The 16,484-nt window shown below is 35.9% G+C and overlaps 1 protein-coding gene across 1 annotated transcript in view; it reads left to right on the top strand.

The window, feature by feature from the left end:
- The first annotated feature begins 5,764 nt into the window (after nt 1–5,764).
- CGNL1 (cingulin-like 1) overlaps nt 5,765–16,484 on the top strand; it is a 41,040-nt gene continuing 30,320 nt past the window's right edge. Inside the window, exons 1-8 of the mRNA XM_008941469.1 lie at nt 5,765–7,333; nt 7,872–7,966; nt 8,910–9,003; nt 9,117–9,150; nt 9,921–10,000; nt 10,686–10,834; nt 11,262–11,397; nt 13,340–13,552. Of these exons, the coding sequence (XP_008939717.1) occupies nt 5,765–7,333; nt 7,872–7,966; nt 8,910–9,003; nt 9,117–9,150; nt 9,921–10,000; nt 10,686–10,834; nt 11,262–11,397; nt 13,340–13,552 (2,370 nt within the window). The remainder of the gene's footprint in view (nt 7,334–7,871; nt 7,967–8,909; nt 9,004–9,116; nt 9,151–9,920; nt 10,001–10,685; nt 10,835–11,261; nt 11,398–13,339; nt 13,553–16,484) is intronic.

A 16,484-nucleotide genomic window follows, 5' to 3' on the forward strand; every position in this document is an offset into this window, starting at 1 on the left:
GTGCCAGAGGAAAAGTCAGATGTGGGTCTTTAAGGAGGCCAAGGAACATATCCACTGGTAGGATAGTGCATCCGTCCACATCCCCGTCAACATCTCTGCCTGTATTGTGTGTCCCAGTGCAGCTGGCTGGCTTGCATGCTAGAGGCAGAAAGTGTGAAGTGCTTTAGGGCAGATGTGTTTGAGGCATGCTTAAAAATGAGGTTGTATGGGCAGGATATAGAAGGGCAAGCTTCATATACAGTGTGGCATTTAACAGATTGGGAAGGCTTTTTTTTTTTTTTTTAATAAGTCTGTTTTGTAGATTTGCCTAAAGAAGAACTGAAATGGGTAAGTGGACCCAATGCCATAGCTTTCTGATGCTGTATAGTAGGAAGGCCGCAGAGCAGCTGAAGGGAACAGCCATGTCTGGCACAGGAGTTGGTTTGTCAAAGACACATTTTTTTCTGCTCATGTTGTCAGGGAGAGCAAATTACAGGGGTTTTCTTTTTTTGTAAGAGGCAGGTCTCAGATAACTCCTGGTAGCTACCTTTGAAATAACTGTGAAAGGAAATGTTTTGGAGGCAATTAAAAAAAACACAATTGTAAAAGTTTTTGACGTGTTAAACCTTCAGTATTCCCGTCTTGTGGTTCTCGTATTGTATCACCACCGAAAAGTAAACTGCTACAAAACATGCAATTTTCAGACATGAGAACCTCTGCTGACAAGCTCTCTTCATAAACAAAAATGTCATAGTTCCTATTCTTGGCAAAAATAAATTGTTCAGGAAAATGAAACCACTTTTGAGCAATGACAAAATATGGCACTTTCATACCCACTGGAGGCGCCAGTATGTAAAATGAGTGTTTAAATACCTTTATGAAGGCTTCTTTTAAAAAGAAATGGCCAAACTGAAAGGCCCGAACACCTTTGAGTGTCAGGTTGGTTTGTAGAAGTTTTTAAAGTCTTTTGCCCTGAAAACCACAGCTTCAGTTTGGAATTTTGTGATTGCCTCAAGCAGTCCAAGGCCATGTTGCTGCCAAAAGAGGTGATCCCATCATTCCTTGGTGCCTTGCTGGCTGATCTGATAGAAATCTGCTCAGTTTTTTTTCTGGAGCAGTAATGCTGTGTGGCTCCATGGCTGTCTGCTCACAAAAGAAGCAAGGAGAACTGTACAAACTGAGTTGGCAGGATGCTAGAACTGTTGCTTTGGGAGTAGTGTGTCTGGGCCTGAATTTTTGAAGTCAACTGGTAAGATACAATGTTGAAGTAACCATCTTTCAAAACAACATATTTGGAACTTCTTTAAGGACTCGATCCTGTAGACTGATGAGATTGGATGGGACTACACAAGGTTTTAGTGGGTTTCCATAGTAAGGAAGGTCCTGTTTAGATACAAAGGCTTGGGCCTGCAGGCTTAGGCTGAGTCTGTAGTAAACTCATTAAGTCAGTTTCTTTCAACTCTTTACACCTTTCAAGGAGATATTTGATTGAAAATTACTCTTTTGCTGAGATTTTGATAAAGTAACTTTTCTGAGGCATACAGTGAATACATTTCAATGAGGTCTGTAAAACAGTGGGTTACCTAGTGGAGTGAGTTTGCTTTGTTTGTGCCTGACTGTGTTTCCTGGATCTTTAATTCTGTGTTCTTTTGTGCTTGCTTGAGATGACAGCTGGACTTATTGAACTTTTTGATCAGTAAATCCACCTGTTTAAGTTTATATGGTGTAACTGTAGAAAGTCAGGGTTTTACTTTTCTGGTTGTTGGCAAGTTTTCAGGTGAAACTTAGCTGCTCAGTAAAATTTGGCTTGGTATAAACAACAGATGAAGGTACCAATGAAAAGGTGTCAATATACTATTTTTGCTCTAAACTGCAGCTGAATTTTTAATCTCTGAAAGATATTGGTGGTTATATATCCTTGACTATGTTATCTGTTGTTTCAGCAAGTCGAATATTTTCAAAAGAAAACAATTTATTCAAGTAGTTATTTTTTATGTCCTGATTAATTTGTATATGCTGTTGTGATAATATTTGCTTCACAAATAGGAAATAAGAACTGATTTTATAAAATAATAAAAGGACATTGCTTCTGTTTTCTGAAAACTGTATTTTTAAACTCCTCTGAGAGGGCAAATAAATTTACTAGCAAGACTATGTTATTAAAAGCTAAAAGTATTAGTTTGGTAGAAAACCTGGAACTAGAATTTATACTACACTCTATTTAAAAAAAAAAAAAAGCTTTTTTTTTTTTTATATATAAGTAACTATAAGGAAAAAATAAGCAGCCCCACAACCAGGGAAAATCACTCCTTAACTACTGTTAAAATATCTAACCTCTTTTCTTAGGCTTAAGGGGAAACAGATTGTTCTGTCATAACATTTGAGGGCTTCTGCAGACTTAGAGAAGATTAAAACTGGGCAGTTGTAGCTGTCAGTGTCCCCAGCTGTCACTTCTGCACTGTATCAGATGTCAGCATTCCAGTTGTTAACAGAATGGAACACAAGGCTGACTGCTTTTACCTGAGCATGCCAGTCTGCAAGTTTTCATGGCTGAGGTGTGTGCTCAGCCATCAGAGTTTTCAAATGTTCTCATTTTTGACATGGCAATGTCCATCAGAGGAGTGGGGCAGAGGGATGGGAGAGAAGCAGCTTCAGTCCTCTTAGTCTATTGCTGGAAGCCTGCCAAAGTCTGAGATGCTGACTCTACAATGTGTGTGTCAAAATATGACTGTAACTGTAATTAGCCAATTAACATCATTAGAGGGTTTACATTTTCATCAGGAAGGCTGTGTGTGAGGAAACCCAACAGTGCTTTTTCTTTTTTTTTTTATTTTTAATTTAAAAATGTTTACAATATTGCAAAAACAGTGTTTTCATGTATTGTAAAATAACTTTTTGATATTATTTGGTTCAGGGGAGTATTATCCACTGTGGCTTGACATACTGTAAAACAGGAACTCTAAGTAAGGCATTCATCTATTTGAATGGTAGGGCCAGCTGTCTTGTTTTTTTGTGGGTGTAATGGAGAATTTTTTTTTTTCCTCCAGTTCCAGAAAGATTAAATGTTTCATTTTTAAAATTGTTCTTTTAGCATTTTCATTTCTACAAAGTTTTATCCTTTTGTATGGTAAAATTAAGTGTTTTATTAGTATAATGCACATGAAGAAGGCAAAGACATTTATTTATAGTTTTAGAGACAAATTTAATGTATTAATGGTTAATTTAAGGTGCATTATTAACTTAAATCCTGTTTCCACTGTACATTAGGGATTTTGGTGTTTCCTGGCTGTTTTTGAGGGGGGTTGGTGTGAAGTTGTTTTGTTGTTTCTTTTTTTCCTGGATATTTAGTATTTTTAGCAACTTTGCAACATGTTTGAAAGCACAGCTTTTGCAGTTGCCCTGAAGCTGACATATTGTTATTTATTGCTTATCTATTCTTTATGCTGATTGATTTGAATCCTTTTTTTTTTTTTTAAGTTTTAGGGTAATTTTTATTGACCCCTGTTTCTTGTGTTTGTTAGTTGTTACCCCTATTGGCAAATTGAGATGAACTTTGCTCTTTGTATAGGTCAGCTAATGCATAGAGCTTTGAAGTGTGTTGTTGGCTGTCCTATACTAAGGACTTTTTTTTAAACTTGGTGGCATTTCTAATCTTGCTAGAATCAGTAAGTGGAGAGCTTTTTCAAAGATGTTCACATATTCATCTACTGCAGATACATGCTACCAACTATGTATAAATCATGGGGTTTTTTTCACTTACATGTTCACATACAAATATGCCATGAGTGCTTTTAACTTACTTCAAGTATTATCAGCACACTGTATTCTGCAAACCAGATTTTTACAAAGTTAGAGTTCTGAATTGTGTTTTCTGAAAACATTAGTAGAGACACTTGCTATTTAGAAGATGGAGAATTTTGTTTTGTTTTTCATGGGCCATTTGAAGTCTCTTGGTTAATAATTTTTTTGTTACAAAATCGTGTCTTAACATTTTTCCCGAGACAATCATGCTGATTTGGAGTCTGAGAAACTTTTAATTTTTATTCTGCTAAAAATTGAATTTATTTAAATTTTTATTATTTCATTACATGCCTGTAATAGTAACTTCAGATCAACATCGTGTAATATAACAATAACATAAAAATGGAAAGCATAAAAGCTTCAAAATGCTTATTTTGAAAACAACTTTTGAACTTTTAAAAAACTTTATTTTTGTTGCCTTGAGCAAACAAAGGATAGTTTTGAGACGTTGATGAATTTTGCTGGACCCGCTCAACAGTTTAAAGAAGGGAGTGGAGAGCTCGGTTTCTTTCCGACCTCCAGCAGCCATTCCTTAGGCTGGCGTGGGCTGGTTCCTTTGCAGCGTTACAGCTCTGCACAGTGTGCGCTCTCTTCCCTCCATTGCCTTCTCAGCCACCAGCAGCACAGCTCAGAAGCTGATTTCAGGGCCCTAGTCAAAACCACACTAAATACTGGAGATCTCTTCATTGACTCTGGGTGATTAGAGTCAGCTTTTGCTGTTTTCACTTTTGTCTTTGTTTTGTCTTAGCTTATACACTGAAACAGTGTAATTAATGTCAGATGTTATGAGTATTCAGGAAAGAATTTTTGAAAGTCTGGAGAAATACATTTTATGGGGGCCCGAGATAGTTGTTGTGTCCTTGTTGTTCCCTTCTGTTGTTCTTGCTCCTTCGTTTTTACACTTCCCTTAGTCTTCTCGCTCTGCTTCTCTTCCAGCTCCAGGAGGTCTTAAATAGAAATAAAATTCCTAGTCTCTATTTATTTCCCGTTACAAATTGAATTTAACTGCTGAATTAATTTTGGTGAATTTAACTAGTTTACCAAGTCTTTTAATATCTAAGGAAGACTTTGACAGTGAGACTGCCTTTTTTTTTTTTCTTTTTTTAAAATAATCACTTGATATCTAGCATTGTATTTAAAGAAACGTATGCTGATTCCTTCAAATGAAGTAAGCCTGCTGTTGAGGAGGAGCTGGAGTTGCTTTTAGGCAGAGGAAGAGGTTTTTGAGGGGAGCTGTCCTACTAGAAGAAAGAATTGGGTGGAAACGAGCATCCTGTGAATACTGAGCCAAACTTCATTCACTGTCAGGAAAAAATGATAATTCTGCTGTTGATTAGAATATCTAAGGAAGATGGTTCATGCTGAGGTACACAGGAGAGGGAAACTGGCTGCAGAGGTTTGTTTTCCCGTGAGACATCCTGTTGTTTCTGTATCCTCTTGGTGGTTATTTATCATTTAGTGACCTTACTTGCAGTGCTTTAGTTACCTAAAACTCATAACCTGAAACTGCCTGGTTCTGTTTTGCTGTTCTGGGTTTATGTTTAAATGTTAATAGGGCAGGTAATAACTACTAGCTATAAAATGAGCATTGATTTTTAAAGGATGCAGTCTTTCAGTAAATATACTGGAGACATTCAAAATCAAAACTACTTTGACTCAAAAAATTGTACTAGAATTGCTTATATCTGAAGTCATTTGATTCCAAAGAAACTAGCATGAATTCTGTGTAGGTAATCTTAACTGGTTTTATTTCTTAACATTTATAGTCATAAAATAATATTACATTGATCCAGGCATTACATTTGCCTTTGCATCACAATGCATTCACCTTGGGGTTTGTATGGCTTGTGTGTTGAATCTCTCCATATTACTGTTAGTCTTCATAGTCACACTGAATGGTGGAATAAAGTAATTAAGGAAATAATCTAAAACAATGACATTTTTGTAATTTTTTTTTCTATTCAGCTGTAATCCTGTGGTAATCATGGAGCCGTATTTTGCTGGTTTTAAGCATGTGCAGCAGGACTATGAAGTCACTCTTGAACTTGCAAGTGAGGAGACTCAAAAAAACAGAAATGCACAAAATTCTAGGACGGGGTCTTATGGTGTCAGTATTAGAGTCCAAGGAATTGATGGACATCCGTACATAGTACTAAACAATACAGAAGCATGTTTGTCAGAAAATCCTCCTCCTGGAAAAGAACAGCAGGTCGCTTCTCAGACGGTAAGCAAGGCAGCCACAGACTCCAATACAGCTTTTAAGTTGGAGGACAAAAACAGTGAACACACAAAGTTTCCTGGAATGCAGCCCTGTATACTTAAAAGCCTAAAAATAACCAATGTGGATGAAGAGGAAAATGGAATATCAGGTTTTAAAGATGGAACAATGAAATCCTCCAATTTGTTGAACTTTCAAAGACATCCTGAACTTTTACAGCCTTATGATCCTGAAAAAAGTAACTTGAACTTGGATGATTGCCAGTCTTCTGTGTGCAGTACATCTAAATCTTTGGCACATGAAAAAAATGAAGCAAAGCCTTGGATTTCCTCATCTAAAGTAGTGTCCCTACAGAAAACAAATACGTATCTTGCAGAGCCAACCAAAGCAAGTTCAAAAAAGATACATTTGAACGAGTCAATAGAAGACCAAAATAAGCAGCTCTTGGATTGTCCTAGTAGCATGATCAGCCCCGATGAAGTATGTCTTTCAAAGTCATTTTTACCCACAGGAGGGTCCCCATGTGTTAGTCCCACTGCTTATCCAGAGACAAGAAAACCTAGACCAGATGTTCTTCCCTTCCGCAGACAAGATTCAGCTGGACCGGCACTGGATGACTCACGAAGGTCATCATCCTCATCAGCTACTCCTACTTCTGCAAATTCCTTGTACAGATTTTTACTTGATGACCAAGAGTATGCCATCTATGCAGACAATGTTAATCGGCATGAAAACAGAAGATATATACCATTTTTGCCTGGAACGGGCCGTGATATTGACACTGGTTCATTACCAGGAGTAGATCAGCTAATTGAAAAGTTTGATAAGAAAGTTGATCCTCACAGAAGAGGTAGGTCAGGAAAAAGGAATAGAATTCATCCAGATGATCGTAAAAGATCAAGAAGCGTTGATAGTGCCTTGTCATTAGGGCTTGATGTACATTCATGTTATTTAGGTGAATTCAGTAAAAGCTTGGGTAAATCAGCTGAGCACTTGCTGAGACCATCTAAAGTTTGCCTTCACAAGCACTTACCTAGAGATCAAAAGTCAGCTTCCAAGGGCATGAAGATTTCTGCTCGAAGTATTGGAAAACTGCAGATGCCTGAAAAAGACACTCAGAACAGCAACTTCAGTTCTTTGCAATACCATAAACAAAATGGAGCTGATAACGACAGCCTGATGTTTAGGTCATCTACACTCCCAGGACAGAATAAGAGAGAGGAAGTTAGAACAGTAACTTCTACTTTGTTGTTGCCAAACCGAATCACAATTCCACCTGATTCAGGAGCCAAGATTATTTCTGTAAAATCATTTTCATCTGTCCCTAATATACAGGTAATTTTGAATTTGCTTTTTAAGTTGTGTTTGGCACTCTATCGTACTGACACGTACTAACACTGCCATACTGTTAAATGTGTATCTTCCTGCTCTTCAGTAGAACCAACTCCCATCACGCAATACTTCCAGATGGGATAGCAGAATTGTTCTGGAGAAATGTAAATAGGAAAATTATTCCTGTAGTTGCAGGCATAGAAAACATGGCTTATAAACCAGCTTATACTTTTATGGGTGAGGGAGGATGGTGGAGCCAAAGATTATTGTAAATGATACTATGACATTTCTTATGCACAGGAGTAGGATGCTGAGATCTGTGTACCTCCATACCAAATTATGGTGGTGTGTGTTTGTTTGTTTTTTGGTGTGGAGTATGCGTTCTTCTGGCACTAAGCCAAAACTCCAGTGGATCTTTGTGAACTTTAGGTCCACAGCACACGTTTTTCTAATAGAATAGCATGGAGAACTTTAGTTGTACAGGTGGTATTTACGGCCCTCATAGGATTATATTTTTTGACATTTTATCTTGTCCTTTCAGGCAACTCCTGATCTCCTAAAAGGCCAGCAAGATCTTGCACAGCAAACAAATGAAGAGACTGCTAAACAGATACTTTACAATTACCTTAAGGAAGGGTTAGTAAACATAGTTAGCTTTTGGAAAGGAGACTGTATTTTCTTTAAGTTTATTTTCCATTACATTTAAAATGTGAAACTCTAAGATCAAAGCTATAGTTAAAAGAAATGTCTATTTCATAATTCCATATCTCAGCTGTGTCCTTTAATGCATTATAGGATCTCAAAATACCCAGGCAGTCAAGACTTACATAAGGTATTTTACAGGATTTGATTAAATGTACTTGAAATTTATGAATTGGAGTATGTTTTGTCTATTCAATACTTCCGGATTTAAACTTCATGTGATATGGAGGTTCATGAAAAATTCAAATTATACCTCATGGGAGTTTAAGTTTGTTGACTTTTTAAACAACAACTAGAAGTTTTCTCTCTTAAGGGCTGACGGAAGCTCTTGTTGCTGTGCATTTAATCTTGTCCACCTGTAACAGTTTTACTTGGTATTTTCTAATGATAACTTACTGAAGGAAGGAGAAATTAATTAAAAAATACACGATGCACTTAAGTTTCTTCGCATTCTTGATGTAGCTGGTTCAGGGAGCTGTTGAAGTGTTATTTTGTGGTGCAGTAGTCAGGACTTGAAAAAAACATAGTCCTAATTACTTCTAATTTCACTATGTTTGAGTAATGTCTGTGTTGAATACCTGTCTCTGCATAGCTATAGTCTTTTAGAGGAGAGTTGCAATTAAAGAGCTCAGTGATTTTGTTGTTGTCCTCATCATTGCTGTTGTTTTTTAGAAAACATTTGGAATATAGATTTTTAATAACCTCTCTTTAAAGAGCATAGTAATATTATAGTTAAGATAATTTCTAACTGGTTCATTAGATTTGTTGTTGTTATGGCAGTGATTTTCAATAGTTTGGACACTCTGGTTTTGTTTTGATTTGAACAAAAGAGTACCTCTGATCATATCATTGCTTACTTGCACTGTTTTTGTTTTAGAAGTGCTGATAATGATGATGCAACAAAGAGGAAGGTCAACTTGGTTTTTGAGAAAATCCAAACTTTAAAGTCAAGAGCTGCTGGAAAGACACAGGTAAACGATTTTTAAAGTTTTGTCTTGTTTCATAGTAGTACAGTATTAAACAGGGCTTTGAAAATTTGAATGCCCTCACTGACTTCAATTAGACTATTCTCATCTTGTTGAAGGAGAGCAATGCAACCTCAACATCAACATCAGAAGGTTATTGGATTGTAGGAAAAGCTAGCACACATAACTTTAAAAAATCATGGTCAAGCATCTTCTCATTATAGTGATATAGATGTCTTAGTGGAGAGAGTATTTTCATTTGTAATTTAGAGAAGCAGTAATTTAGGATATTGTTTAAAAGCCATATCAGTAATAGCATTTGGCAAGCTGCCTACTGGAAAGTTTTTGTGCACATGGTGCACTGTTTATTCAGTTCTAAAGCAAAGTGAAGAAATGCCCAGTTCTTGGAGCGATGTCATAAGAAGTATTAAACCTTACTTTTGATTATTATTTTATGCTGGGCTATAATTAGACAAAATGAAAATATAAAACATATCTTAAATTACAAAACACATTGTTTGAAAAATCTGTCTTGACATTATAAGCATGAATCACTTTGATGTCCATTTTGTGTAACTGGAGATATCACAGTCAATTTTGGTTTCAAGTACTTGTGATTTAATTCATATTTTGCCTAATTTGAATTTGTCTTCAGGTTTGTATATTTTCTCTTTTATTGGCAACATGCCTTGAGCAATTACCAAGTAGTTTTATGAAGATCAAATCATAATTCCTTTGAAAATATTAGCATGGCTTGCCCCGTATGAAAAATCCCTGGTGAGCTCAGGCTGTTGATGCTCCACATTATTAGCCTTGCTTGTAGCTTTACTTTAGATTTTAAAAACCAGTTGTCAAAGAACATTGTGACTTTGTGGGAATAAACATCTCTATTTAATTACAGGTTTCAGATTCTTCAGCAGAAGTAAAAGCATTGGTGGAACAAAAAGCAGAACTTGAAAGGAAAGTGGAAGAATTAGAGAAAAAACTGGATCTAGAAATTCGGGTATGGCACTTTGTTGTTACAGCGCTTTTGTCTATTTCAGATATACTTTTCTAAGTAAATAGTCTTTTTTGCTTCATATTCTTTTTAATCCAGATATACCTATGCTTTTACAGAAGACCTTTTAGTTTAAGTGTAGTTGCTCATAGCATAGTTATCCTTTTTAAAAAATCTTTTTGTTAGTATTTGAGGAGTTTGGAGGAGTGAATAAAAATGTTAGACACATGCACGCACAAAATTTCCTAGGTATCTGCAGAGGTAAATGTTAATCTGTTGACTGTGGTGGGACAGACATGGAGTGAGAGACAAACTGTGTTACTCATGTAGCTGCTATTTATTAATACAGCATTATTTTTGCAGTGCTGAATTCAAGGAATTAAATAAAGCCATGCTCTGAAGTTGTAAGAACAGCTTGGCTTCTGGTTTGCATTTTGAATCTGTGATAAGAATCAATATACTTAATACTGATTAACTAGTACTGAAGGAGACTTCACTTCTCACATTGCTAATAAAAATCAAAAAGCAGTGCTTTGTGTGGTTTGTTAAACATTCTAAGCTTTTAATTTTCATAAATTAATAAGCACTTCTACAAATGAAAAATCTTGAAATGGCTTCTTTCATATAATAGCAGAGTCTTTATTTATGCCTAATCTATTATCTCATTTAACTTCTGGTGTGCAAAATTCAGAATCAGCAAAATTCCAAAGAAGAGAGAGATGCTACACGAGCAAACCTGAAAGATCTTCAGTTGCAGCTTGATGAAACTATATGTGAAAAAGAAGCCTTGAAAAAGCAGCTGGAAGAAAATGAGAAGGAACTCAGGCAAAACCTCGAGGAGTGAGTTAATACTAGAGAAGTTGTTCATTGTGATTTGTGCCTTTTCTTAAACCTTTTTGATTAAAAAGTACCTGTGTCTTCAGAGTACGTTAATGGAATCAGACAGAGTGATTTTTGTTATTATAGGAAATGTTTCTACCATTTATAAAAGAGGCATTTTTTTAGCATATCTGGAAGGAAGAGACAGATTGCTGAATTTATAGTCTTCCTCCTAGTGCAAACTGCTTTTAATATATTTTAAGGCCATAATATATATAGTTCGAGTCTTTAAAATATGAAAACATTTGAATGCTTTAGTCAGTAATATAGTATCAATTTTAAAAATAAAATGCAACTTTGCACTTAAATATCTACTTAAAGTAATTCTTGAAGGAACAAATTAGTATTTCTACAAATTACAAAATCCTGTCTGATTTTCCCTGATGAGGCTTTTTCAAGTGAAGATGGAGCAGGAACAACACCAAACTGAGATCAGAGATCTTCAAGACCAGCTCTCTGAGATGCATGATGAACTGGATAACGCAAAACATACTGATGAAGGGGAGAAAGAGGTTCTGATTGAGGTTAGTTCTAAAGTATCAGAAGAAGGATGAAAAAATGGGAAGAATTGAATAAATAGTGAAAACTAAGATACAGAAAGAAGAAATACATGCCTTAGCTTTTTCCATGCTACCAATCCAAAACAATATACTGTTACTAGGTGTCCTAAGAAACCATATAATAAATACATTAACGCTAAAAGGAATACAAAGTACAATACCATTCTTTTGTAGAATAGAACAAAAAATGGCTGAGGGACAGCTGAGTTACCCACTGTTAGAAGATAATAATCTTAGCTAGTTTTAGCAAGTAGATAGGATTTGAGTCAGAACAGGGAAGATCGGTTTAAAGAAGGTGTATGTATTAGCAAGGCCAGATAAGACAATTAAAAGAACTCACCAAAGTGGTCTCTAAATTGTTGACGCTCCGTTGATGGGACCAGGAAGAGAGGAGTGGGGATAGAATCTGACGAGGAACAAAAGATTTACGTGTTTCCTGTTGCCTTGGTATGAAAGAGGAATTTGCTGTAGCCCTGGTTATAGTCACATACTGCTGATGAAGTAGAGAACACTGCTTATTAGATTTGTTGATAGGGATGTGTAAGAGTATTGGTGTATAATGGTTCAAAAGGTATATTAGAAAGCTTTGTAGTACCGAAACAACTCACTTCTCTTAATACTAGTGCAAAGAACTAGTTAATGTTAAACAAAGGTTAAAATGCAAATTAGGGAGCAAGAGCATAGACAGTAAGTCTCAGGAAGATTCAAGATGTTTGTATGCAAGGTATGCTGAGTAGAATACCTTGTTTTGTGTAGGTTAGATTTAATTACTTTCTTAATTACTGTCTTAAATCTCAGGCACTGCAGTTAAAAGTTGTACGTAGGAAGGGAAATATTTGGAATGATGGTAACAGTACTGAAAAACATTACCTGTGAAGAAGGTTTTTAATCTCAATGGAGAAGTGAAGGAGAAGTCAAAAGCACATCTTAGATAATGTTGCTGTAAAGGAGGCAGTGATCAATTTTTCTGTGTTATGTGGGGATAGAATAAGAAATGAGAGACATAGCTGCAGAGATTTGAAGTAAGTGTTGGAAAACATTTCCTAGCAATGTGGCTATCTGGGATGGTAGTAGAATCACTTCCATTGTAGGCTTTTAAGGCCAGAATAGATGAACTGTCTGAGGAACAGTTTCAATGTACTGATCTTGCTTCACTGCAGGGGAAGTTTACGTTCTTTTTGAAAGTGCAGTTATTCAGAGCTTGAGAAATTATGAATTAGATTATTTTTTTAAGCTGCACGTTTTGGATTGTTGTTGTTATTTTATTCTGTTTCTATACATGCATGTGTGTATTCTTCAGATTCACCAACTACCCTCTTCCTTCCCAGCAATTTGGAGAGGAGAAATGACTTCTAGGGTGAATGTGGTAGGAGGAGAAAGGGTGTAAAGGTGTGGACTCGGTCGGGAAGTGCTTGTTTTGCCTTCAGCACTTGCAGAAGCAATTTTCTTGCTGCCTTTTCTGCTGGAAAAAATAAAGAAATTAACATTGGGTTCACTTCTCTTGCAGCATGGGGGAAAAAAAGAGTTTTTTCTTTGTTTTTATCTACCTCCTTGCTACAGATGGTAGAACTGAGGGAGTTGTTAAACTGCAGCCTTAGTTTGACTCCTGCTTTATTTACAGGCAGCATAAGCTACACCATCAAAATCTCTTCATAATTTTGCAGCATCATATATGTCATTTTATATATTTTATTTTTATATAAAACATAAAAAATCAGCTATATACTTCTAATAATCTTAGGGTTTACTTTATATTTAGCCTACTACAGAAGCCACAAAAAATGTTGGTCTGATGAAGTGAAACTGGCCTTGAGGAGCTTACACTCACGCTTTCCGTTTCTGAAACACAAACAGCACTTCTATTGGAGCAATTTGTCATGTAGCTGTGTTTAATTCTGTTCTGTAGGAGCTGATGCAAATGAAGCAGGATCTAGAAGAAGTATTAATAGCGAAAGATCAACAAGAAGAGATTTTGAGAAAGAGAGAGAGGGAGCTTACAGCTTTAAAAGGAGCACTAAAAGAAGAAGTATCTAGCCATGACATGGAGATGGATAAACTTAAAGAGCAACACAATCAAGAATTACTTAGTCTACAACAAAGCCTGGAGAAAGCAACAGAGGTGAAATAAGTGATTACAATGAAACCCTCGGGGAAAAAATAATACCTCATAGATGTCGTATAATAGATGCTTTCACATACTCCTATTTTCTTAGCAAAATAAATAGGCAAAGATTTGGGCTGGGAGATTCTTAGCTGCTGAGAATGTTTTATTCATATTTTAATATTTTTTTCTTATTTAAATAATGCTTTGATTGTTAATTACAGCTCAGGTTGTGGCCCTTTCTTCAAGCAGTTATTTACTGCATTTGCTTCATTGCAAACTTTGAGAGAAGGCCCTGAAGAAAGCCTAGTGTGCTTTGCCAGTGATGCTGTTGAAAATTACAGTTCTGGAGCTTTTAGCAGTTTTCTGCAGCCCACTGCTCCTACCATCAACTCCTATTATGTCCTGTTCTCTGGTTACATTGTTCCACTTTATCCCTTCAGCTGCTTACTGCTGGTTTTCCTTTTGTTTTATTTGGTGTCCTTTTCATTTATTTAGCTTATCTTGTTTACTGAATGGTCAAATGAGTGCCAGCACAAAGGTAAACAGCAGGGACTGGGTGTCTGGCAGCAGACAGGAGGAAAACAGAACTAGAGGAGTTGTCTTTCCCAGCATCATCAGAAGGTCTTCGTGAGGAGAACAGGAACAGTTTTCAGTTGTGCACGTCTGTTACTGTTTACCAAAAGATGTCCTTTGTGAAGTTATCTTTGCAGAGAGAGTAGCTAGGAATTTATTGAGAGATCTTTTTGTAAGGGGACAGCTCTCATAAAATTTTGAGCATTTTACAGTGACAGTTATTGGTGTATTTTCTGTATCCCTTCTCCTCTCTCCTCATTTTATTTCTCACAAATATTTGAGAAAATTTCTACAGGAAAACTGCTTGACCAATGTAAGTCTGTAATTGTAGGCCCATAGAAATGTCCATGCTAATTTATATCTTTTATCTACACCTCGCTGATGCTAGGCAAGTTACTGTTATCCTGCTGGTTGTGGCCAAAAAAACATCATGTAGAACTGAAATAAAATGAAGCGTGGAACTTGAAACGAGTGTTTCAAAGCTTTATATACTTCATGAGCAAAATAGGAGCATGTATGGAAGATGCTGGATAGTTACTGTATGTCTGAATTCTGATAAAGGCTACACTTCAAAAGGATTGTTTTTGAATGTGCAGTATTCTTCGGTGGTTAGGAAAGTTTAAATACACTGGTGTGTTTGTGCAGCCTAGGACTTCTAGTTGGGATTGTTTGGCTTTGTCTAAATGTGTTGTTTCTCTTTGTTTACATCATCATGAAGATATTTGACTCATCTGAGCTGCATGAACTGAATTTGTTTTTCCCTTTGAAAGAAAAGTAGAACATTTAAATTATCATTTTTTTATTATACAGTAATTATAGTGACAGCTTAACCTCAGTGAACCATCTTTCAGAGTTACTGCATGGTAATTTACTGTATTTCAATTATGGAACTGTAATTACGGCTGACAAGAAATGAAAGAGTAGTCTGTTTGGCATAACAATAACAGTCTGGGAAATGGTTCTATGACTGAGTTGCTGTGGCTCAGAGATAGCTATAAATAGCATTTATTTACTTGCATGAAAGTCTGTCTAATAGTAAATTTAATAAGATGTTCAAAAATGAAAATTAATTAATGTTGCTCTAAACACCAGTTCTGCTCTTCTTACTTTACTTCAGATGATTTTTGTTGGTTTTGTTTTAAGGAAAACTTTTATCGTACTTAATTGGAGGGTGGTTTGTTTTTTTCAATTTTACTAGTATTAGTAGTACCCATGTGTTTTTTTTTTTTTTTTTTTGAAGCCCAGCATTATCTCTATGCCTCCTCTCTGAGATTACTTGTTGAATTTGATGTACCATCTATCAGAAAGGTCTACCCAGTCTATGCAGGGAGCTAGATGAGTGATCTGCTGTGATCTTACATATCAGGTTAATTATTGGTTTTATAATTAATCTGGATTACTCATCTAAGTGTGTGAAAATTGGGCTTTATACAATTGAAGCTACTTGACCTGTCAATTTTATTTTTTTTTTAAATTATTCCAAGCTGGAAAGGATATAGATATAGATATAGATATAGATATAGATATAGGATGGTGGGATACAAGAAAATTACATCAAAGATGTAAGTAAGGCAGGCCATTTTGTTGTATTTAATGGGGAAAGCAGATTTGTACATGATGTAGTAGTGGCTTAACATGTAGAAAATATGGATACTGATGTTTGATCAGGGTGTATCAGAGTCTGTATGTACAAGGGTGTTAGTTCTTCTGTTGCTTCTATATCATCCAAATAGGTACACTGAATAAAGGTAGGTTTTGATATGTATTGGGCTGAAAAGGAAGTTCTTGCAGGGAGAAAGGAAGTAATTTTTGTGGCCATGGTAAATGAACAGAATTTTTCAGCTGCTGGAGACATTAGAGAGGTTGGCAAGTAGTGTAGAGTGTATTTAGTCTGTGTGGTTAGAATGCCACATAGATCTGTTTTGAAAACACTAGAAACATACTAAAGGTTATCTGATAGGAGAGTAGAGAAGGGTTATTTTTCATGTGTGATTCTGTTCTCATGCTCACTCATGTGCTAGTAGGTTGGGGGTTTGGGTATTTACTTAGAGCTTTTTACATAAAGCCACAGATATTAAGATAGAAATTTTCTTTGTTACGGTTTACTGTTTTAATTAATTTTTGTGTTATGTCTTCTGCTTGTGGTGGTCTTGAGATGACTGTGATTGTTCTTAACTTCATTGCTTGTTTATTAAGACTGAGAGCAGACTATTTCTGAGTGTCTCAATAGTAAAATTTGAAGACAGCTTTTGGAATGCAATACTGTAGGTAAAAGGTTGTAGTAAATTACAACCGGTACTGTTCAAATTGCACTATAATTGTATCCACGCGGGAGTGCAGTTGCAAATGACACAGCACTATCCAATTTGTATCA

The sequence above is a fragment of the Merops nubicus genome, unplaced genomic scaffold, assembly GCF_000691845.1.
Source record: "Merops nubicus isolate BGI_N331 unplaced genomic scaffold, ASM69184v1 scaffold32725, whole genome shotgun sequence".
NCBI lineage: Eukaryota > Metazoa > Chordata > Aves > Coraciiformes > Meropidae > Merops > Merops nubicus.